Here is a 26,258-nt window from a genome sequence, read left to right as displayed (position 1 = left end):
TTCCGGGCTGGACTCAGGAAATCCATAGGAAGCGGACCTCACAGTCAGAGTCAGGAGGGATAGAGGTAAGCGTGGTGCCGTGGGGTCTCAGAGGGAAGGGCCCACCCCAGCAGGGACAATGGAGGGGGGGAATCCTGACGGAGGGGGCATCTCAAACTGAGGCTTAGCCTTCTGTAGCAGGAAGGAGAGGGAAGGAGAGGCAGAGGCCTGAAGCATCTGTGCAGGAATCATCTGTTCCTTTTGGAGGAATGAAATTGAACTTGGGGGTGGGGAGGTGAACACTACACAGCAAGATGGCGAAGTGGAGGGGAGGGGCTGTTTACAAAGGAGCTTGGATTCCATCAAGCAGGTGACTTCCCAGAATTAAGGTGGGGAGGGTCAACATCAGACATGCATTTAAAATCTCAGTTGCAATAGTGTTACTGGAACAAGGCATGAAGAAAGGGAGTCTGTCTGATCACGAGAGCCACACTTCACATGATACCCGGGAAGCAGAAACCGCAGGCAGGGAGCAGCCCCAGAGGTTCATGGTCACTGGAAAGATAAGCCAACATGCCCGGTCAAACTAGTTTGAACATCCCTGTTTTGTACTAAGGGATACCACCAATTCTCTTTTCCTCCCATTCATAGCATTCTGTAAGCAATGCCCAAGAAATTGATAAAAACTCATAAACATGCATTGATTCTGGATCTCAAATCAAATTTTAAAAATGTTCCTGGATTATCTGCTACGGACAAAGCACCATGGGAAAGCCACTTAGAAGCATCAAATGTATCCTCTTTTGGCTGTAAAGTCACATTGGCATGAGACCAATTTTATTTCTTATACACATGCCCACTGCTAGGATGAAGTAAACAATGACCAGCAAGTAGTGGTCTGAACAAAGCGGAGTTTACAGTCAGATCCACGGGGCTCAAAGAAATGGAGAGGCCGAGGTATAGAGCAAAAGAGGAGAAAGTCCACCAAATTCAGCAAGATTCCAAGGTCAAATCTCTGGTAGGGCCAGAGGGACGAGCGTCAGCTCGTGTGTGTGTCTGATGCTTTCACTAAGCCTGGCGTGAACAGGTCCAGGATGGGCTGTGTCAATTTTCCAACAGGACTAGGGTCCTTTGGCAGATACACCCACCCGTGCATGCTCCAAGCTTGACAAGACTGTGACTTTAATCACACACACAGCACAATAACTGCCACCAAATAACTTAACCGCATCCCTCGACCTGTTTTGCTCGAACTGCACATTTTTTCCAAAATTAAGGGAACTTTCAGCAAGGGTTTTCCAGGGTAGCGAAGGGTTCTAGGATCATAACAGATAGACCTGCCTCCCTATGTGTTATCACATGGCCTCCAGCCATTCCTTTTCTCACTTCCTGCCTGTGTCCTTAATCCCGACACTACCTTTCCAGAGGAGAGGTCTCTCCATGTTGGAACACCATCTTCTAGGCAGATCAGATTCTTAAAAAGCTGTATTGGTGCCTGAGAAACTCAAGTATCAGCTTTACCAGCTTGGCCATTTTCAGTCATTGGAAAAGTGGTTTTGTTCGCCCTGAATCGATGAATTTCTATTGCAGCGTCTGTTCCTCTAACACACACAATAAACTGGCACTTGGCAGCGATTTAAAGAAGCAAACGGGCCAGGCTGCCATCAGAACAAAGCTGCAGGAGCAGAAGCAAGCCAGATTTAAATGCGTTAATTTACAGAAAAGCCTTTCTCTGAAGGCTAATACTTAATTCAAAACCAGCTGTCCTCTCCTTTGAGGGCTCAAGCTGCCTGCCTTCCCTCTAGTTAATCTGAACGAGAGAAACATGTCTGGTCCAAGATAACCAGGGAATCAAGCTACTGTAAGAGGTGCCCAGGCCTCCGGAGCCCGGCTCTCGCCTGGTTGAGGTGCTGACTCATGCTCCCCCCAGAAGACCCAGCCCCACCACCCTGCCCGAGAGCCATCCTGACCTTGGCCTTAGCGGATCCTGGGCTTTGGCGTCTGCTGCCTTCAGCAGCCCTGACCCCCTTCGGATAGTGGCCTTGTCACTGAGTCCTGCTGACTTGACCAACCCCTACGCCAGCCTCTCCAGGCTGGGAATGGCCATCCCTGCCCCTACTTCCCCTGCCACCCTCAAAGAGCCAGGTTCGCGCTCTTGAACCCGGCCAGTGGCTGGTGCCCACTCCCCACTGATGGGAGGATGGGGTCAAGTCAATTCCCCTCTCTTAGTATAAAACCCAGCTCTTCAAAAGGGACCACATTTGAGTTTGCTCCTCTAAATGAACCCTCTCACCTAAAGGAAACGTCGTCTGGTGTGTGTGTGCGTGTGTGTGTGCACGTGCACGTGTGTACACATCTTTCCCTACTCCTGGACACGTGAAGAGCATCTTTACCCCCCTGGGAGGTGAGACCATGAGGCCCGGGCCCTAGAGCAGCTGTTCTCAACACTGACTTGAATGCATGTAAGAATGCCGGGATGGAGAGGGGGTGCTTTTCAAAATTTCCCAATGGCCACCATAACCTCCAATTCTAACTCAATTGGTGTAGGATGGAGCCTGGGCGTCAGGCTGTTCGGAAAAGCTTCCCAGGTGATTTTAATGTGCCACCAGGGTTGAAAACCACTGATTTAGAGAGAAAAAGGCAGAGACCGTCAGCTGAGACTCCTCAGTGTATTCAAGATGGAGAACATGCAATTTAAACGCAATCGCTACCCAGGCTCCTCCCCCAGGGAAGATCATCTCTGTAGCCGACAAAGTAACCATTAGAACAGCATGTGGAATCCTGGTGCCATGTTTCATAAGCACAGTAACTCTTTAACCAGTCTGAGCCTTGGTTACCCCAACTATCAGGAAAAGGGCTACTCTAAATACATCTGTCTTATTTCTCCCATCTCCTGTTTTCCAGCTTTATGCATCCCCTCCATCCCCCCATTTCAATACAGACTGTTTATATATTTGCCTTTCTACTACTTCTCCAAAAATACTTTATGTGTTGCCTTGAAATTAGATTTGGGTAGTGCCTGCCCTCTAAGTAAATAATACTACAGAAACGATAAACTGTATAATCCAGGGCAGGGTATGTAACACTGATGATGTGATATTCCATGATGCAGAGAACACTCCCTTCATGGGACCTGAGCTAACCATTCCACCAGGGGAAGCTGGTGCTGAGCCACACAGACCCCGCCCCCGGCCAGTCAGACAGCATCTCTCTCTGCTACACAGCAACTGTCTACCATGAAGCCAGCCTCTTTTTATTCCCTCTGAGCTTGGTTTAATATCCACTTTCAAGTAGGAGATTCATTTTGGAACTATTTTCAGAGCAAGAATAAAGACATCCTTAAGGATATATTAGCTACATTACTTAAATCCAATGAAATACATAAATCTCTCACCCTGCAATAAACTCAACACGTAGGAGGGCAAGCAGTCTCCCAGATGGACCTCCCTGGATGAAAAATAGCCTGGAAATATACAAACGACCAGGGTATATGACAGAATTTGGAATAATGCAGGCCTCTCTGGGACCCTGTCTACAATGATTTAGTTACGGAAAGTACCAAAGGATTTTTTAATATGTGTTTTCAGAAAACTTTAACATCCAGCAAGCCCAGATCACAGCTGAGCTCCAGACCTCCGTCGTCAACTGGTCATCTCCACCCAGCCATTCCCAAGACCAGCATGTCTGAATCAGAACTCATCACCTGCCCTCCGGCTCCTGGATTTCTGATCTCAGCTAATGGGGTCGTTATCCACCCAGGTATCCAATCAGAAACCTGATAGTTATCCTAGAATCCACTCTCCCCTCAATCCTCTCCCCATTCTTCCTGAATCCCTAGGTCCTGGAGATTCCATTTTGCCTCTTGCATCCCAACACACAGCTCCTGTTTCAATGCATTGCTTCCCCGAAGCCTCCAATGGCTGCCTAACTGCTCCCCCTAGAGTGAGTCTTGCCCGCCCCCCAATCTATCCTTCCAAGTTCAGCAACAATAATCTTTATGAAACAATCCTGATCACGTTGCTCCTTCCATTAAAACACTTCAAGGCTCCCCACTGTCTACAGGATAAAGCGGGGTATACAGCCCCCCACGATCCAGCCTTCCCAACCTCGGGTCTCCCACACCTCGCCTTGAACCCGCCACCTGGTCCAGTGAGCTATGTGGAGTTCCCAGCACACCAGCCTGCCTCCCCATCTCCTTTCCTCTGTTTGCACTGCTCCTCCTGGTTGGAATATCCCCCTGCCTTTCTGCCCTCAGCAAAATATATTCATTATCTGGACCCACCTCCTCCAAGAAGCCTACCCTCACACCCCACCCCAAACGGAGAACTGGGCAGCCCTACTCTTGAGCCCCTGGTCAGACCTCTCACACAGTATCTACGACGTTATTACACTTATTTAGCTCCTGGAGGGCAAGGATTGTATCTTGTCTTTTCAACCTCGGTTCCAACTGATGCATAGGAATTTACTAAACATCAGTGAAATGAATGAATGCTTCAACGGTGGCTTCTAACAGCAGTTTCAAAACTATCTTCTTTACAACTCATATACTTTGCTTTCGGCTGCTTACGACGTGAAACGGCTTCTTACTCCACTTATAAATCGTTTGCAGGGGACCAAAACAATAAATCAGTACAGGAGATACAGCACCTTTTATCCCCCGAGAAATCATTTCTTTGTTTTCCATTCCTGAAAATAGGGTCACACTTCAAGGCACCCCAACAGCAGAGAGTGAGAACTATCAAAATAAGTGATTCCCAATCCCTGGTCCTCCCTTGCTTTTATTTTTTCTTAAAATTTATTTTTATTTTTTATTGAAGTATAGTTGATATATTTATTTTTTAATTTGTTTTAATTGGCCACACCGCACAGCATGCGGGATCTTAGTTCCCCCACCAGGGATTGAACCCATGTCTCGTGCATTGGGACCGTGGAGTCTTAACCACTGGACCGCCTGGGAAGTCCCCTCCCTTGCTTTTAAATGCCCTCTTGCTGAACGTGTGTATTATTTGAATGAGGCACAGGGTGGAGACACTACTTAAAGCAGAGGGACCAAGGCGTGAACGAAGACTGGCTTATGAAGTCTACACTGCTGCCCTTGCCCATGTAGATGCAAGATAACACTGAGAATAAAACTGACTTCCCCGGCTTTGTGGCTTCTAAGCCCATAAGGGGGACACATGAAAATAAAGGCACCATCCTTGACTCAGCATCCAGCAGCCCCTGTGCCCCAAGGCAGGCCCTCTGGGAAGCTCCGAGCCCACCCAGAATTCCATCTCAAATGCCAAATATCTGCAATGTGGCTACAACTTAATACACAACCAATATCCTCTTCTCTGAGTGCTGATTTCATACTGGAAAATGAACAATTTAAATAAATGTTTCATTAACATACTGTTTTCCTGCTTGATGCTAATGTACTTAGAGTAATTTGTTTTCCCAAATTCTCTGCCACAGAATCATTTCATGCAGTCCTCACAGGACAACCTGAAACTCTTCAGGTCCCTAAGAGACAACCTAGAAACCAAACAAACAAATAACAGAAAACCCCTGTACTAAAAAGCCATCGAGACCCATTTGTTCTAGAACACACATCACATATGCTGCAGAACAGGAAGATCCGGACCACCTCAGTGGCGCTGGGTTTGTATTGATGGCAATAAAGCATTGTTCAGAGGGCACTGTTGGTCCCCAAGACACGGAAGTGGGAGAGGTGGCTTACTCAGGAAGAATGCAGACAGTGTGACATCTTGTTTTGAGACCCTGTAAGGCTTGTTCCCATTTCTCTTTGCTTATCTGATTCTTACTTTGTGCTGATTCCAAACCCCCAAAATTTCAAGGATATTTCTAACATCTTTTACTAATAGGAGAGCTTAAAAACTTCACAGCACAATGCTCAGATACACTCCAATCACGCAAAAGCAGGTCCCTTATAAAGGTTTGTTCCCCCAAACCTTGTGAGACATGGGGGAACGGCTTGATCATGAGGACATGGGGAGCAGCCTGGACACCACGCTAATGGGAGGCCATCTTTTGGGTGGATCCAGCCACATCAGAATGGTTCTCTGTGCACCACTGGGCTGGAGGCATGATTTTGATTTGATTCTGCGATACTGCGATTTATAAGAAATATACATTTGGTCACTGAGATGACCAAAATATATTTCTCATATATATATTTGGTCTTGTCCACGGCTCCTGACTCACGGCTCCCAGAACCCTTGGAGTTTCCTAAGTGTTGAGAGAGACAGAAGTTTCTTTGTTATGTGAATGAGGTGACTTTTAGATGCACCTAAGGATGGGGGCTGGTTGCCAGGAGAACCAACCACGTGACTAGAGGGTTGGGTTCCATCCCCCTGATTTCTGGGGAGGGGAGAGGGGCTGGAGGTTGAACCAATCACCAATGGCCAATGATTTTTATCAATCACGACTATATAATGAAGCCTCCATAAAAACCCCAAAGGACAAGTTTTTGTCCCTTTTTGGAGAGCTTCCACATTGGAGAACCAGAACGCTTCTGCATGCCACCGTGCTGCCCCACGCTCCAAGAGGACAGAAGATCCTTTATTCAGGACCCTGCCCTGTGCATCTCTTCCATCTAGCTGTTCGTTCGCATCCTTTAATATCCTTTCAGAATAATTCGGTAATCTAGTGAGTAAAGGGGTTTTCCTGAGTTCTGTGAGCCATTCTAGCAAATTGATCGAACCCCATGGGACTGAGCCCTTCACCTGTGGGATCTGATTCTGTCCCCGGGTAGACAGTGTCAGGACTGAGTTGAACTCTCGGACACCCTGCTGGCAACAAAGAATTGTTTGCTGGTGTGGGAAAACCCTGAGCCACACACCTTGGAATTGGGTCCAGGAACCCCATCCAGGTTCTATTACATGGGGAGCAAAATCAAACTCAGTGAAGAGGTGAAGCAGGTAACCAGTGAGCTCTGGCACTTGCTGGGTGCCGGGTGGTGTGTGGCAGAGAGCAGGAGACCCACCAAAGACTGGAAATCACACTGCGGGGGGGGATTACCTCCCTGGCTGTGCCACATCTGAGCTGCAAGGCGATGGACAAGTGACTTCCATGTCTGAGCTTCACCTCCTTCTTATAAAATAAAGCCACAACAACAAGAAAACAATAATAGTAACTGGGGGCAGTGGCAGCTACCCTTTCACTGAGCACTTACTCTGCAGCAGGTGCTGAACAAATACTTGCTAAGCACCATCTCACTTAATCCTGAGGACACCTGGGAGGATACTGTTAACTCCAGTTTATGGAGGAGGCTCAGAGCTCAGGAACCAGCCCAAGGTCACCCAGCTGCAGGGAGTGGCGGGGTCTCGGTTCAAAACCGAGTCCATCTGACTGCCATGTTCTTTGGAGAGAATAACAACCTCAACTGACTGGCTGAGACATTAGGAAATGCTATATAATCCGGAAAGTGCTCTGGACGCCCTACATGAAAGGCAGCCAGGGTTAACAAGCCCACCCCTCACTGCGGGCCAGCATCCTGGTCACGCTCTCCGACCACTGGGCAGCCAGCTCCCGGCAGCCTCCTCCCTCCCGTGGGTCAGAGGCCCAACCATCCCAGAGCACCATCCACTGGGCGGTGGGGGAAGGAGGCCGTCCCTCCGGCACTTACTTTCTCAGGACCGCAATCTCATTCTCTATGCTGCTTTCTTTGCCCTTCAGTGCCTTCTTGGGGATACACTTCACCGCAAAGAGTTTTCCAGTTGCCTTCTCTTCAGCTAGGACCACTTCGGAAAATGCCCCGCTGTGAACAAAGAGGGAGAAAAAGAAGCGGCTTTAGATTCAGGAGATCTGGGCACTCCCGACAGCTCCTCCGATACCACTACCAAAATCTGAGTAATAACAAGAGGAACAATTCCCGGCATTCCTGTGACTTTTTAGCCAGCCACACTCCCAACCAAACTTCTTTGTGCAGAGGGGAGACAAAGGCAAGTGTGACCTCTTGCAAAGGGACACAGGAATGCCCACGTGGGTGTGGGCACCTCTCAGTGCCACCTGCCATCCCGCACAACAACCAAGCAGCAGTCACTTGGGAGCAACAGAAAAGCTCCAGAAAGGTTCCTGCAGTAAAGATCAGGTCCATCTGAAGCTGTCAGCACCCACACCCCCAAGCAGACGAGAGAATAACACTGAAATGTCTAGATTCCTCCCAGGCCCTTTCATTCCCAAGAAAATTTCAGAGCACTTGGCAAAGCCGTAATTAATTCTCACAGATAGGTAAGGGTGTAATTAACGTGTGGGACGCATGGTATTGACACAGGTTAATTAATTTGTAGGGCCGTGCAGGGCTGCAGTGAGCAGGCTGTTTCTTTTTTCAACCAAACAAATAAAAACAAACATGATGCCCTGAGTGCAGAGAACTTCCTGCCTGAAAATAGAAATCTAACTCTGTGAGGCCACATCACCAAACTGAAAATGTAACCAGAACATTCAGGGCCAGAGATTACATTTCTTCAGAGGGGTGGTCTGCGAGCCCCAGGCGCTGCATTGTCCCCCGACCTGACACCTTGTCTATTTCCAGCAGACAACGCCTGGGTGCTGCTCTCGTACTGGGGCACAACTTCCCTAACAACTCAAACAAAAACAGACAACTCCATTGCCCGCTGCAGACCTCTGTAACCTGGGCTTTGTGCACGCGGGCCACGGAAAACCACTGAGTCATTCTCTATCCCTACACTTTCAGGAGCAACTCATTTCCTCTGATACACACCAAACATGGCTTCTAAACAGTTATAACTAGAGACAAACTCTCCTACATCAAAAGAAACCACTAGAAGGACCAATGTCCCAATGTCATCCCAATATTGGTCCCTCGGGGCCTTTGTTCTTCAGCCACCATCAAAGAGATGCCTAAGCAATGGAGGAATGGATACAGAAGATGTGGTACATATATACAATGGAATATTACTCAGCCATAAAAAAAGAACAAAATATTGTCAATTGCAGAAATATGGGTAGACCTAGAGACTACCATACTGAGTGAAGTAAGTCAGACAGAGAAAGACAAATATCATATGATATCGCTTATATGTGGAATCTTAAAAAAATGATACAAATGAATGTATTTACAAAACAGAGAGTCACAGATGTAGAAAACAAACTTATGGTTACCAAGGGGGAAAAGGGGAGGTGGGATAAATTGGGAGCTTGGGATCAACATACACACACTACTATATATAAAATAGATAATAAGAACTACGGTATGGCACAGGGAACTCTACTCAATACTCTGTAATGACCTATATGGGAACAGAATCTAAAAAAGAGTGGGGAGATTGCTTCAAGATGGCAGAGTAGAAGGACGTGCTCTCACTCTCTCTTGCAAGAACACCAGAATCACAACTAACTGCTGAACAATCATCGACAGGAAGACACTGGAACTCACCAAAAAAGATACCCCACATCCAAAGACAAAGGAGAAGCCACTATGAGACGGTAGGAGGGGCGCAATCACAATAAAATCAAATCCCATAACTGCTGGGTAGGTGACTCACAAACTGGAGAACACTTGTACCACAGAAATCCACCCACTGGAGTGAAGGTTCTGAGCCCCATTTCAGGCTTCCCAACATGGGGTTCCAGCAACAGGAGGAGGAATTCCTAGAGAATCAGACTTTGAAAGTTAGCGGGATTTGATTGCAGGACTTCGACAGGACTGGGGGAAACAGAGACTCCACTCCTGGAGGGCACACACAAAGTAGTGTGTGTGCATCAGGACCCAGGGGAAGGAGCAGTGACGGCATAGGAGACTGAACCAGATCTACCTGATAGGGTTGGAAGGTCTCCTGAAGAGGCGGGGGGGGGGGGGGGGGGGGGGGGGGGGGTGGCTGTGGCTCACCATGAGGACAAGGACACTGGCAGCAGAAGTTCGCGGAAGTACTCCTTGGCATGAGCCCTCCCAGAGTCTGCTATTAGCCCCACCAAAGAGCCCGGGGAGGCTCTAGTGTTGGGTCGCCTGAGGCCAAACAACCAACAGGGAGGGAACCCAGCCCCACCCATCAGCAGTCAAGCAGATTAAAGTTTTACTGAGCTCTGCCAGTAAACCAGAGCAACACCCAGCTCTACCCACCACCAGTCCCTCCCATCAGGAAACTTGCAAAAGCCTCTTAGATAGCCTCTCATCCACCAGAAGCAAGAAGAAGTACAACCCTGCAGCCTGTGGAACAAAAACCACATTCACAGAAAGATACACAAGAGGAAAAGGCAGAGGGCTATGTACAAGATGAAGGAACAAGATAAACCCCAGAAAAACAACTAAATGAAGGAGAGATAGGAAACCTTCCAGAAAAAGAGTTCAGAATAATGACAGTGAAGATGATGCAGGACCTCGGAAAAACAATGGAGGCAAAGATCGAGAAGACGCAAGAAATGTTTAACAAATATCTAGAAGAATTAAAGAACAAACAGAGACGAACAACACAATAACTGAAATGAAAAATACACTAGAAGGAATCAATAGCAGAATAACTGAGGCAGAAGAACGGATAAGTGACCTGGAAGACAGAATGGTGGAATTCACTGCTGCGGAACAGAATAAAGAATGAAAAGAAATGAAGACAGTCTAAGAGACCTCTGGGACAACGTTAAACGCAACAACATCTGCATTATAGGGGTTCCAGAAGGAGAAGAGAGAGAGAAAGGACCAGAGGAAATATTTGAAGAGATTATAGTCGAAAACTTCCCTAACATGGGAAAGGAAATAGCCACCCAAGTCCAGGAAGTGCAGAGAGTCCCATACAGGATAAACCCAAGGAGAAACACGCTGAGACACATAGTAATCAAATTGGCAAAAATTAAAGACAAAGAAAAATTATTGAAAGAAGCAAGGGAAAAATGACAAATAACATACAAGGGAACTCCCATAAGGTTAACAGCTGATTTCTCAGCAGAAACTCTACAAGCCAGAAGGGAGTGGCATGATACATTTAAAGTGATGAAAGGGAAGAACCTACAACCAAGATTACTCTACCCAGCAAGGATCTCATTCAGATTCGATGGAGAAATCAAAAGCTTTACAGACAAGCAAAGGTTAAGACAATTCAGCACCACCAAACCAGCTCTACAACAAATGCTAAAGGAACTTCTCTAAGTGGGAAACAAAGAGAAGAAAAGGACCTACAAAAACAAACCCAAAACAATTAAGAAAATGGTCATAGGAACATACATATCGATAATTACCTTAAATGTGAATGGATTAAATGCTCCAACCAAAAGACACAGGCTTGCTGAATAGATACAAAAACAAGACCCATATATATGCTGTCTACAAGACACCAACTTCAGACCTAGGGACACATTCAGACTGAAAATGAGGGGATGGAAAAAGATAGTCCATGCAAATGGAAATCTAAAGAAAGCTGGAGTAGCAATTCTCATATCAGATAAAATAGACTTTAAAATAAAGAACGTTACAAGAGACAAAGAAGGACACTATATAATGATCAAGGGATCAATCCAAGAAGAAGATAAACCAATTATAAATATATATGCACCCAACATAGGAGCACCTCAATACATAAGGCAACTGCTAAAAGCTATAAAAGAGGAAATCGACAATAACACACTATTAGTGGCGGACTTTAACACCTCACTTACACCAATGGACAGATAGATCATCCAAACAGAAAATTAATAAGGAAACAGAAGATTTAAATGACACAATAGACCAGATAGATTTAATTGATATTTATAGGACATTCCATCCAAAAACAGCAGATTACACTTTCTTCTCAAGGGCACATGGAACATTCTCCAAGATACATCACATCTTGGGTCACAAATCAAGCCTCAGTAAATTTAAGAAAATTGAAATCATACCAAGCATCTTTTCTGACCACAATGCTGAGATTAGAAATGAATTACAGAGAAAAAGCGTAAAAAACACAAACACATGGAGGCTAAACAATACGTTACTAAATAACCAAGAGATCACTGAAGAAATCAAAGAGGAAATCAAAAAATACCTAGAGACAAATGATAATGAAAACATGACGATCCAAAACCTATGGGATGCAGCAAAAGCAGTTCTAAGAGGGAAGTTTATAGCTATACAAGCCTACCTCAAGAAAGAAGAAAAATCTCAAATAAATAATCTAACCTTACACCTGAAGGAACTAGAGAAAGAAGAACAAACAAAACCCAAAGTTAGCAGAAGGAAAGAAATCATAAAGATCAGAGCAGAAATAAATGAAATAGAAACAAAGAAAACAATAGCAAAGATCAATAAAACTAAAAGATGGTTCTTTGAGAAGATAAACAAAATTGATAAACCATTAGCCAGACTCATCAAGAAAAAGAGGGAGAGGACTCAAATCAATAAAATTAGAAATGAAAAAGGAGAAGTTACAACAGACGTCACAGAAATACAAAGCATCCTAAGAGGCTACAAGCAACTCTATGCCAGTAAAATGGACAACCTGGAAGAAATGCACAAATTCTTAGAAAGGTATAACCTTCCAAGACTGAACCATGAAGAAACAGAAAATATGAACAGACCAATCACAAGTAATGAAATTGAAACTGTGATTAAAAATCTTCCAACAAACAAAAGTCCAGGACCAGATGGCTTCACAGGTGAATTCTATCAAACATTGAGAGAAGAGCTAACACCCATCCTTGTCAAACTCTTCCAAAAAATTGCAGAGAAAGGAACACTCCCAAACTCATTCTATGAGGCCACCATCACCCTGATACCAAAACCAGACAAAGACACTACAAAAAAAGAAAATTACAGACCAATATCACTGATGAATATAGATGCAAAAATCCTCAACAAACTACTAGCAAACAGAATCCAACAACACATTAAAAGGATCATACACCACGATCAAGTGGGATTTATCCCAGGGATGCAAGGATTCTTCAATATACGCGTATCAATCAATGTGATACACCATATTAAAAAATTGGAGAATAAAAACCATATGATCATCTCAATAGATGCAGAAAAAGCTTTTGACAAAATTCAACACCCATTTATGACAAAAACTCTCCAGAAAGTGGGCATAGATGGAACCTACCTCAACATAATAAAGGCCATATACGACAAACCCACAGCAAACATCATCCTCAATGTTGAAAAACTGAAAGCATTTCCTCTAAGATCAGGAACAAGACAAGGATGTCCACTCTCACCGCTATTATTCAACACAGTTTTGGAAGTGCTAGCCATGGCAATCAGAGAAGAAAAAGAAATAAAAGGAATACAAATTGGAAAAGAAGAAGTAAAACTGTCACTGTTTGCAGATAACATGATACTATACATAGAGAATCCTAAAGATGCCACCTGAAAACTACTAGAGGTAATCAATGAATCTGGTAAAGTTTCAGGATACAAAATTAATGCACAGAAATTTCTTGCATTCTTATACACTAATGATGAAAAATCTGAAAGAGAAATTAAGGAAACACTCCCATTTACCATTGCAACAAAAAGAATAAAATACCTAGGAATAAACCTACCTAAGGAGACAAAAGACCTGTAGGCAGAAAACTATAAGAAACTGATGGAAGAAATTAAAGATGATACCAACAGATGGAGAGATATACCATGTTCTTGGATTGGAAGAATCAATATTGTGAAAATGACTATACTACCCAAAGCAATCTACAGATTCAATGCAATCCCTATCAAATTACCAATGGCATTTTTTATAGAACTAGAACAAAAAATCTTAAAATTTGTATGGAGACACAAAAGACCTCGAATAGCAAAAGCAGTCTTGAGGGAAAAAAAAAGAGCTGGAGGAATCAGACTCCCTGACTTCAGACTATACTACAAAGCTACAGTCATCAAGACAATATGGTACTGGCACAAAAACAGAAATCTAGATCAATGGAACAGGATAGAAAGCCCAGAAATAAACCCACACACCTATGGTTAGCTAATCTATGACAAAGGAGGCAAGGATATAAAATGGAGAAAAGACAGTCTCTTCAATAAGCGGTGCTGGGAAAACTGGACAGCTACATGTAAAAGAATGAAATTAGAACACTCCCTAACACCATACACAAAAATAAACTCAAAATGGAATCAAGACCTAAATGTAAGACCGGACACTATAAAACTCTTAGAGGAAAACATAGGAAGAACATTCTTTGACATAAATCACAGCAAGATCTTTTTTGATCCACCTCCTAGAGTAATGGAAAGAAAAACAAAAAGAAACAAATGGGACCTAATGAAACTTTTTAAAAGCTTTTGCACAGCAAAGGAAACTATAAACAAGACGTAAAGACACCCCTCAGAATGGGAGAAAATATTTGCAAACGAATCAACGGACAAAGGATTAATCTCCAAAATATATAAACAGCTCATGCAGCTCAATATTAGAAAAACAAACAACCCAATCCAAAAACAGACAGAAGACCTAAAGAGACATTTCTCCAAAGAAGACATACAGATGGCCAAGAAGCACATGAAAAGCTGCTCAACATCACTAATTATTAGAGAAATGCAAATCAAAGCTACAATGAGGTATCACCTCACACCAGTTCGAATGGGCATCATCAGAAAATCTACAGACAAGAAATTCTGGAGAGGGTGTGGAGAAAAGGGAACCCTCTTGCACTGTTGGTGGGAATGTAAATTGATACAGCCACTATGGTGAACAGTATGGAGGTTCCTTAAAAAACTAAAAATAGAATTACCATATGACCCAGCAATCCCACTACTGGGCATATACCCTGAGAAAACCATAATTCAAAAAGACACATGCACCCCAATGTTCACTGCAGCACTATTTACAATAGCCAGGTCATGGAAGCAACCTAAATACCCATCGACAGATGCGTGGATAAAGAAGATGTGGTACATATATACAACGGAATATTACTCAGCCATAAAAAGCAACGAAACTGGGTCATTTGTAGAGACGTGGATGAATCTAGAGACTGTCATACAGAGTGAAGTAAGTCAGAAAGAGAAAAACAAATATCGTATATTAACGCATATATGTGGAACCTAGAAAAATGGTACAGATGAACTGGTTTGCGGGGCAGAAATTGAGACACAGATGTAGAGAACAAATGTATGGACACCAAGGGGGGAAAGCGGCAGGGGTTGGGGGGTGGTGGTGTGATGAATTGGGAGATTGGGATTGACATGTATACAGTGATGTGTATAAAATGGATGAATAATAAGAACCTGCTGTATAAAAAAATAAATAAAATTCAAAAAAATAAAAGAGTATATATATGTATAACTGATTCACTTTGCTGTACAGAAGAAACACAACATTGTAAATCAACTAGACTCCAATAAAAATTAATTAAAAAAAAAAAGAGAGATGCCTATGCAAGAATGGACTTTCCTCTCCCCCTCTTGTGCCATCTGACAGGGATAGGCATCTGTCCTGGACCAAAGGAAGACAAATACATATATTTTAAATCCTTTCCAGTGAGAGGAATTCACTCCACTTAGTGCAATTAACTGTGAGGCTTTGGGGCAAGTGTTCCTCCTGAACCCTAACTCTGGAGAGAGGAGTCTATCTTCAAGGTCTGTATCTAATTATAGAAACCGGAGGGGCAGAAGGTAGGCATTCAATGAAAGAACCAAGTGGAACATGTCAGAACAAAGATCCTCTGCTCACAAGCATTGGCCAAGTTGGAGTCTCCCACCGCATGCCTCACATTTGACTCAGCCAGAACAGCAATTATGAAACAGAAATACATAAAACCCAGGACAGATTTATCACAGAGTGATATATGGCGTCGGACATTCCCAGTGGCATTTGGTCACTGCCAGTGGCTTTCGCCCAAAAAAGCCAATTCATAACAACTTGAGGGAATCCCCAGCCTAGGAGCTTCCCCTCTCCCTCACGTCTGTCTCGGGGATGGACTGAGGCGGATTCTTCTCCCAGGGAGGGTTCTTAGATGGAAGGAACGTGGACGGCTATGGACCTGCTCCCTTTCGCTGTCCTCCAGGAAGTGGAACAGGATCCACGTTAGAGACAAGAAAAATCAGTGAGGAAAGACCAGGATTCTAGCACCACGGGTGATTTTTTTTTTTTTTTTTTTACTGAAATATAGTTAATTTACAAGGTTGTGTTAGTTTCAGGTATATAGCAAAGTGATTCAATTATACGTATATATATTCTTCTTCAAATTCTTTTCCATTATAGGTTATTACAAGGTATTGAGTATAGCTTCCTGTGCTATACAGTAGGTCCTCACTGTTTATCTATTTTATACATAGTAGTGTATATCTGTTAATCCCAAACTCCTAATTTATCCCTCTCCCCTCCTCCTCCTTGGCAACCACAAGTCTGTTCTCTATGTCTATGAGTCTGTTTCTGTTTCACAGATAAGTTCATTTGTATCATATTTTAGATTCCACATATAAGTGATATCATATGGTATTTGTTTTTCTCTGGCTGGCTTACTTCACTTAGTATGATAATCTCTAGGTCCATCTGTGTTGCTGCAAATGGCAGTGTTTCATTCTTTTTTATGGCTGAGTAATATTCCACTGTATATATGTACCATATCTTCTTTATCCATTCATCTGTCCATGGACCTTTAGGTTGCTTCCATGTCTTGGCTATTGTAAATAGTGCTGCCATGAACATTAGGGTAGCACCAAAGGTGATTTTATGCCATGGATTCCATGCATTCATTTCCAGTTTCCCCATTTGCCTCTTGGGTCCCTGATGCTGATGACACCCCAGCAGTTTCTCTCCTGAGTCTGTCAGATTTACTGCGTCCATTTTCCAAAAGGTGGAGAAGCCCCTTAGCAGCCAGAACTTGAGCTAAGAACTGCAGGCAGACCTCTCCCCCTTGGCTGTTCCCTTGCCCCCTCTGTGTCCCCCTGACCTCCTTCCTCTTCAGAGTCTGTAAAAATAGTAACAGACTTTGGCCAATGCAGAGGAGGTATTCTGCTGAGCTGTCAGGGGCACACATGAGAGAAGTGCTTCCTTGCTCTGCAGATCAATCCCTCCCAGAAACAGAGTGAGAACTGCGGTTTCTCGTAAATCAACCCCTTGGCCCATGACAATGGGGAGGGGGCTCGAGGTCTCCATCAGAGCCAGTGCTGGTGGGCGGCTGCAGGCAGCTGAGGCCAAGGTGACACGTGGTGTTCCTGGATCGAAGGCTTCTCTGCCTTTGTCCCTGATGTTGGGAGGGAGGGATGAACTGTCTGTGACCCCACAGCGAGGGCAGGACAAGGGGACACAGACACGCAAAGGGCCTCGTGAGCTAAGCAGCTGGGACTTGACAACGAACAAGGCCACTTGTGACTCCACGGTTACTAAGTAGAGTCACAAAGCAAAGGATATATTCCCGTCCTACCAGAATGAAACTCAGCCTGCAATTCCACTTCTGTGTATACACCCCAAAGAATCAAAAGCTGGGACTCATACAGTATTTGGACACCCATGTTCATAGCAGCCTTATTCACAATAGCCAAAAGGTAGAAACAGCCCAAATATCCACTGATGGATAAAAGGATAAACAAATTGTGGTATAAACATACAATGAAATATTATTCAGCCATAAAAAGGAATGGAATTCTGACACAGGCTATGACATGGATGAACCTTGAAGACGTTATGCTCAGGGAAATAGGCCAGAATCAAGAGGACAAATTCTGTACGATTCCACTTATACGAAGTACCTAAAATAGTCAAATTCATTGAGACAGAGAGTAGTATGGTGGGTGTCAGGGGCTGGGAGAGGAGGGAATGGGGAGTTATGGGGACAGAGTTTCCATTCGGGAAGATGAAAAAGTTCTTCGGAAGATGAATAATGGCCATGGTTACACGACAGTGTGAATGTACTTACTGCCCCTGAATTGTATGCTTAAAAATGATTACACTGGAAACATCTGATAAGCTTCTTCACTCATTACCTCCCTAAAGGAGAAAAAAGTTATATGAATAACTGGAGGTGCCGGATGCTGTGTACCACTTGACATTTACAAAGTGCTTTGGCCCCTATCAACAAATCCAATTCGTACAGCAACCCAAGAAGTTACTGCCCCCTCTGTTTTACAGATGAAGATACTGAGGCTCAGGCAGTAAGGGTCAGAAAAGAAAACGTACGCTTCCTAACCCTTCCCAGGTCCTTTTCAAGACACTCTGCGGGGCTGCTAGCAGGCCGTCTTCCCCACAAGCGTGGCAGGTGACAGCAAGGGAGGGTCAGACGCTGCCTTTGGGTGAGCTGTCCTCCCGCTCTGCCCCGAGAGTGCAAATCCACCTCGCTTCCTCTTTGAGCCAAACAATGTGTGCATTTACCCCCGGCTTTAAGCTTTCCAAAGACAGAGGTCTCTAGTCTTCTTAGGGGGATAATATAAGATTAGCATAAATTGTTATTGTTCCTGCAATAAACAGAAATCACTGGAAGACACTTTCCCTGTTCTAAGAAAGCTAAATAAAAACATCAGAAGCAGAAACTCAAGAATGAAGAGCTAGGGCACTTTCAATGTAATTACACAACAAAGTGATGTGTGTGTCTGCGTGTGTGAGGTGGGAATGGGGTAGCGGGGAGGGAGAGGGAGGCAGGGAGAGAGATGGGGCTGGTCGTAGGAGGGAAGACAGCAAGAAAAATTATCTGGGAGCCAGAAAGCCTCCAGACAACCCAAGGAAATAAATCCCTAAGAACGCAAGCAAGGACAGAGAGTTACCAAGTTATAAAAATACAAGGAGGTCAAAGCACGTCGCACTCCCTGAGCTGTAAAATACAAGCTCTGGGCATTTAAACCTGAGCGGTAGAGGCTTCCAGCCAGACTGAGCCGCACTTGCATCTTGAAACGCAGTCTGTGCCGTGGCCGCTCCTGCCTGGCATCCCCCCCATCCCCCCTCCACAAGCTGACTTCTCCCCGTGTCATCCCTTGACTGGAACCAGGAGGGCTGGGCCCCTGGGAAGGGGAGGGGGGTCTCCCAAATGCTACATGCAGTGCCTTCTTCTTGCTGCTCATCCTGCTGGCCTCTTGTGTGACCTCTGATGGTCTCGGCCTCCTTCCTAAAACTCCCTTCTTCTTGGTTCTACGACAGCTCTCTCCTTCCACCTTTACATCCAGCTTTTCTCCATCGCCGCTTCCTCCTCTTCTTCCCATCAAACATCAGCGAGCTCCGAGGTTGCATCCTCAGCCCTGCCTTCGTCCTATTCTACACCCACCCCCGGGAAATCTGGTGTTTGCTGTTTCCACACCACCTCTCTCCTCGTGGCCCCCTAACCTTGGTCTAGATTTGAACATCTCATCTCATCTCCTGTGCAGATCTCACCTTTCCAGCTGCCTACTTGGGTTCTCCAGCCGAAACCCCTGGGCAGTCTCTCAAGAGCACCATAACGAAAGCAGAAAACAGTATCTTCATCCCCGAACTTCTCTCTCCTATACAGTCTCATTTCTATAGATTCAGGAACCCAGCCTAGAACTCTATGTCATCCCTCTCTCATTTCCATCACCAAGTATATCCAGCTTTCCGCTAAAATGATTCTCAGATGCCTGTCTGTTGGTCCATCCCTACACCACTGCTCTGGTTCCCATTCCTTTATTCACTCAGGACTCTGCTCCCAGCACTCTCTCCTGGCCCCTCTGCCCCCCAGCAAGCCTACCTCCCACTGCTATCTCCTACCTGCTCCTGGAATTCCTTTTCCAAAGCAAAGATCTGACTATGTGGCTACCCTACTTAAAACATTGAGGTTTTATGTCTATACAGGATAAAGTTTAAACTCCTTTGCAAGTTTCCACGGCATTCAAAGCTCTCCCCAACCTGACCCCAACCTGAAGGCTCATCTACCACCAAGCCATCCTCCCCAACACAAACTCACCCCACCACGCCCACACACGTCACCTCCACCCAACCACAAAGGTCAGCTGGCATTTCCCAAATACACCCATGCCCTTTCACACCACTCGCCTGGGTTCAATTCCCCTCCACCTCCTCCTTTCCTTGAATGCCATTCCTTTTTCTTTCTGCTTGGCAAAATTCCATTATAAATGGAAGTATATTCCATTATAAATTTTAAAGAGCCTAGCTGATATATCATATTTCCTAACCTTTGAAGGCTTTCTCAATTGTCTTCCACCAGACAGAATGAGGGTCACACACTTGGCTTACACCTTCATTGCCCTACTTACACATGCCATGGTGGTCCTTCGTGTGCTTGCCTGATAAGAGCAGAAGTCCTAAGTCATTCTCTTCTGTGTCTCTGTTCCTAACAATATTGGCACCAACTGACGCCCAAGGCAGTTTCGATGATCACCATTATCTGGGGGTCTCCTTGGATTCCTCCCTGTGCTATAGATGCACAAAGTAAATGATGTATGCCAATGACCTTCCACTCAGTGTAGAGGAAAAAATACTGTCCCTTTCCTCCTTTATAATGTATTCCTCTAAATTTCTATGCAAGCCTATGCAGAAAGATCCTCAAAGGTTTCTCTTGAAGCGTAAAAATTCTTAGTCTTTCCAGATATATTTTAAACTGTACACTATGTACCTTAATGCTTAAGTCATATTTTACAGTTGGATAATCCTGAGGTCACTATTTGTGAATTTATGGTATGATACTTCTCCCCCTTATCCTGGTTATAGAAGTAAAATTTGGTAGGAAAAATGAGAAAGCAGATTTTTAGATAAAGGACTTTAGGTAATGCATAATCATGGGAGAAGTAAAAATTCCAGTGACTCGAAAATTGTATTTTTTCACGTTGTGACAAGATATTTCTTTGATTTTCAAAGAAAACTATTCTATTTTTTAAAAACACACCAAGTTTCCATCTAAATTAAACCTCTTTGATGAATTCCTTAAAAGGTCAAAGAAAAATTCTTGAAATGCTAAATATTTTCATCTCCTGAAGATAAGCTGTACAAATTACAGAAGCTGAATCATTCCCCCTTTTCTTCCACATTTCAGAGCAAATCACATCATCATCTGGAGGCACCTTACTTTGATTGTAAGCCAGGCACCCAGGAGAAAATAAACAATCTTTTGAGAGCTGAATTTCCAAGACTCGAGGAAAATGTCACATTTTCTATATTCACTAAAGGATTCTAAACAACTACTTTTGCTTCTCACTTCATAAATGATGGCTCTGAAAAAGGCTGCTTCGCTTTTTGCTTTATCTAGTCAGTCGTAAGAATGGAACCCTGGCGTAGTAATGAACTATCCACGCTGTAGACTATCCGTGCTATGAAGCCCAGCTGAGGACTGGCACCCAATCCTCTATGAATGAAATGATCCTTACTCTCAACTTACCAGCGGAAGGGCAAGCAAAGAAGTGGGTAGGGCTCTGGGAATTCCTTATATTTCTGAGCTCCCTGGAAAAGCAGCACAAAATCCATGTGTGCTGAGGATGCCTTGGCTTAAAACAGACATTTAAGGGTTTTGTGAACCACAACTAGAAATTTACCTTCCAGTTGTTAAAGAAAATTCCTAGAGCACCTTACCTCCAGATCTTCTGCTATATATTGTGGCCAGAACTCAGAGCTAAGCCACATCCAGAGATAACGCTAGATAACACAACTACTCACTACCATACAAAGTAAAAACAAGAATCTATAGGGAGGAGGGATAAATTATGAGTAAAGGATAACAGATATATATATGAAGTAGATAAACAAGGATTTACTGTATAGCACAGGGAACTGTAGTCAGTATTTTGTAATAATCTATAATGGAAAATCTCTAATGAAGTAATATGTATATATGTACAACTAAATCACTTTGCTGTACACCTGAAACTAACACAATATTGTAAATCAACTATACTTCAATTAAAAAAAAAAAAAACGATCTCTGGATTCTGCTTTCCCTATTTCTATGATGTACAACCTGAAGTTGCTAAGAACAAATATCAGTTAGTATCTAAGAAGAGTGGCTGATGTGCTGGCTCCCCTAACTGCACATAATTTTAATATAAACTCTTCTGTCAAACGAGAGCAATTTAATCACAAAATCTACAAACATTGAGTCTCTGACCACCTGCTGTGACTTGCACATTTTTGGTGCTCCCCAAATGTCTGTCCGATTGAACTGGCAAAACCTCCAAAAGACGCCTCTGATTTTCAGGCAGAATCAGGAATTCCAGAGCTGTCTTTCTGACTCACGACAGTACACTAAAGCGGTCGCTTGATAAAATTATATCCATCCCAAATTAGACCAAGACGTAATCAGATGGTGCTGAAATGATCTGCTCTATTAGCTTAGAGTCAGCTATTATTGTTTCATTGCCTTTCCATGCTTTTGAATCATTCTACATACAGATCAGATTGACTGTGTTATTATCTTTGTTAATTGCATCGCCTCTAGCCCATTGCCACTACTGCGACGTGCAACTGGACAGACAGACGTTATGCCAGGCTTTGGGCCATAAATTAAAATGTTCTTTTCCACTAAGCCTACTATTTTCCCCAGTGTCAGGCCAGGACAATATTAAGGGCTGATGGGGAAAAAAATGGAAAAAAAACCTGAACAGCAGAAAATGAAGTTGGTAATATTTGGCTTCAAACAATAAAGAAACTGACAGGTGCCTTTGAGACCTATTGTTCCAGAGCAGAATCAATTCTTAAAATAGGAAAACCTGTCTGCTCACCCCAAGAGTAGTCGTACTGACCCCAGAGAATCCAAATGGATAATAACAATAGTGGAGTCAGATGGTCTCAATGTCTAAACTCTCCAGGCAGAAATTCAGCAATTTTAGAAGTGGCATTAACTCTTTCTGGTAGAATCTTCACTTAAATATCTTCATTAATTCATATACCACTCATGATATTTTGTACTAATTCAGCCCACTGACTTAAAGAAAGCCATGCCCCATGTGAATAAAGCTCTGACTAGCAAGCAAAGCAAAAAGTCTCACTTCAAGAACAAATATGTTTGCATGAAAATTGGCATCCCATTTAGATATAACAACGTCTATTATGTCAAGTGTGTCTTCTCAAACTCTCCACTTGACAATTACATAGTAAGTCATGTTAGTTCATGTAGATGCTTGAGCTAGAAATAATGCAAACTTTCTTTAAAAAAATGATGTATAACCCAAGCCCTTATTAATTGCGACCCGTGTCTCACCAACCAGTTCAAATCAGAGACATCTTCTTAACTTTAGTAAATCATGCATTCATGCATAGGAATAGGGGGATTCCTACTAAAAGTAGCTATTCTTTTTCACCCAGAAATCCCCTCTTCAACTGGCAAATTCCGCAATGATTAGCCACCAGATTCTATAACAGCTTCAAGAACCATGACGAAATGTTCTTAAGCATTCACCCGATTAGCCTGATTATTGCCCGGATCAATTCTCATTCCAAGTATTACATCCCTGCGTCTAAAACCACTGGAGCAAGTGATGACGATGCTTGTCCCAGGGAAAGCTGCAAAACACCAGCACTGTCTTGCGGGTGACGTGTTGGGTTTCTTACGGTTTTTCTGTGGCGGTACATCTTTCCCGCTAATTGCGTCACTGATCCAAATGAGGAAGAGAAATAAATTCCAAATGAATGCCTCCTGTCATATTTTAAAGAACACGCTTCATTTAATAGCACAACTTTTCCCCTTCACTTCTTTGCTGCGGTCCCATATTTTCTCTCTGCTCTTCTCCAGTCACTTGTGAAAGGTTGATTTGGAACCCTAGTGAGTCGGGCACTTTTTCTCAGCACATCACCCACAGGGAGTATTCATGGAAGCCTGGTTTTTGAAGGTGGTGGCATTACTTCCAGAATTACAGAGTGTCCTTGTAGCCTCAGCTAAAAGGCCAGCAACACTAAATGGCACATAAGGTGCCCTTGTGGGGCATGTATGCATCTGTTGCAAGAATCCACTTTACCTGGATGATAGGCGTGATGACTTGGATGAAATTGGAACTCCCAGTATATTTTCCAGATTCCTTTGTCAACCATGCAGACCTCCTAGACCTGCAGCCTTCACAGATCTCCTGTTTGACCAAGATTCTCCCTACAGGGGTGGCTCTTAAGAATGACCCTGCTCTTTCTCACTCCCACCCATCATGGCAGGGAAACCAGAACTAGCGGACTCATGTCCCCTGATCCTGTGACTGCTACAAAGATCCAGCATCCTCCTGATGCCAAATACACAGGCTTTGGAGAGGCTGGGGGACACCATCATCAAGTGGTGGGCAAAACCATAATCCCAAAGCCGGGATGGACATTTATGGTTAATCCCAGCTGGCCATCCCTCACATGGCCATTTCTACTCACTGGGACCCCCTGGTGGGCTCGTATTTTTAAACCCTCTTTTAAACTTCTAATTCTTGTTCAGGGCAGACGTAGCACTTGAAGGGAAATGCCTTTGAGCTCCATGCCAACCAAACTCACACATCAAGGTACTCACTCATTCTTTCAAGCTCCCCCATCAAAAAATAGAGTCCTATTGGTATAATAATTACTACATTAAAGGGATATTTGGCTGTATCTACAGAAAGAAAATAGGAGGCTTATTATAATCTGGTATAAAAAAAAATCAGTAAAAGTTTGAAGTAGCGAAACACTGGAAATATCCTAAATATCGTCACACCTCAGAGATATTGCGGGTTTGGTTCGAGACCACCAAAATAAAGCGAATATAGCAATAAAGCAAGTCATACGAATTCTTTGGCATCCCAGCGCACATAAAAGTATGTTGGGGCTTCCCTGGTGGCGCAGTGGTTGGGAGTCTGCCTGCCGATGCAGGGGACACGGGTTCGAGCCCTGGTCTGGCAGGATCCCGCGTGCTGTGGAGCGGCTGGGCCCGTGGGCCACAGTTGCTGAGCCTGTGCTCCGCAGCGGGAGAGGCCACGATGGTGAGAGGCCCGCGCACCGCGATGAGGAGTGGCCCCCGCTTGCCGCAGGTAGAGAAGGCCCTCGCACAGAAGCGAAGACCCAACACAGCCATAAATAAATAAATAAATAAATAAAATTTAAAAAAAAAAAAAAAAAGGAGGATTATGGGGGGCCAGGCTGGGTGGGGGTGGGGAGCCTGTAACGTGCTCCAGCTTACTTAAGAGAAATATGAAACGGCCCTGCGTTATTTAAAGAAAAAAAGTTATGTTTACGCTGTACTGTAGTCTATTAAGTGTGCAATAGCATTATGTCTAAAAAAACAATGCACATACCTTAATTTAAAAATATTCATTGCTAAAAAATGCTAACCATCATCTGAGCCTTCAGTGAGCTGTCATCTTTTGGCAACAGTGACATCAAAGATCACTGATCACCATCACAAACACATTGATAGTGAAAAACGTTTGAAATATTGTGAGAATTGCCAAAATGTAACACAGAGACACAAAGTAAGAAAATGCTGTTAGAAAAATGGCGCCAACATACTTGCTCAACCCAGGGTTGCAACAAACCTTCCACTTAGTAGAAAATGCAGTGAAGCACAATAAAGTGAAGGGAAACAGAATGAATTCTGCTTGTGTCCACCAACGGGGAACTGATTAAGTAAATTACAACCTAAAAATAGAATGGAGTACTATGCGGTCATTTAAAATAATTAAGTAGACTTATGTGTGCTAATATGGAAGTATCCCCAAGATACATTGTTAAGTGAAAAAATAAAGGTGCAAAGTGTCTACTGTGTTCCTGTTTGCATAACACATATGTGTGCGTGCACGCACGCGCAATCTCTGAGAAAACAGACAAGAAGCAAGTAAAATTATTGCCTCCAGGGAGAGGCCCAAGAATGAGGCTGGTTGGGAGACTTCTTCATTTTTACCCATTTTACTATATACCCAGTGCATGTACATGCACTGTTTTTCCATTAAAAGTTATTTAATGAGGTAGAGAAAATTTTGGAAAAGGACAGAGAGAATAATCAATAATCATCTATGCAAAATGACTACCCAGCTAATTAAAGGCTTGTACTAGCTATATACCCTATTGACAAAACGTCAGCTACAATCCCATTACAGAGCCAAGTTCACGCCTGTGCTGGATGGATAACCGTCCGTCCAAATAGGGCTGGTGTGAACTGGTGACTCAGCCTCTCAACCTGGCTCACCATTAGCCTGGACACCTTCACCAATGCAGAAATTCAATAGCTTTTTGAAGAAAACCTCTTCTTCATAGAGGTCATTCATACATAACACTAGGGAACTCATTCTGGGGGAAGGGGGAATTGAAGTATGAGTGGGTTTCAACAGACACAAACGTCAGGGAAATGGAGGGAGGTCAAGAAAGGCAAGCAGACAAAAGCAGAACAATGCGGCAGATGATACACATGAGGGGAGTGTGGGAGGTGGGTAATTTATGGGGCAGAGCGCAATGGGAAAAACATACTATATGTGTGTGAGTGCGCGTATAAAGCTACGAAACACATAATTTCTA

General features: G+C 43.8%; 1 protein-coding gene across 4 annotated transcripts in view; it reads right to left on the bottom strand.

Moving 5' to 3' along the window:
• CAMK1D (calcium/calmodulin dependent protein kinase ID) overlaps positions 1-26,258 on the bottom strand; it is a 409,414-nt gene that overhangs the window by 242,280 nt on the left and 140,876 nt on the right. For all 4 annotated transcript variants that reach the window (XM_068560283.1, XM_068560301.1, XM_068560309.1 and 1 more), the window contains exon 2: positions 7,607-7,738. In XM_068560283.1, coding sequence (XP_068416384.1) covers positions 7,607-7,738 — 132 coding nt within the window. The remainder of the gene's footprint in view (positions 1-7,606; positions 7,739-26,258) is intronic.

This window comes from Eschrichtius robustus, chromosome 1 (assembly GCF_028021215.1).
Source record: "Eschrichtius robustus isolate mEscRob2 chromosome 1, mEscRob2.pri, whole genome shotgun sequence".
NCBI lineage: Eukaryota > Metazoa > Chordata > Mammalia > Artiodactyla > Eschrichtiidae > Eschrichtius > Eschrichtius robustus.
The sequence above is the reverse complement of the archived record's forward strand: the minus strand, read 5'-3'. Positions and strand labels throughout refer to the sequence as shown.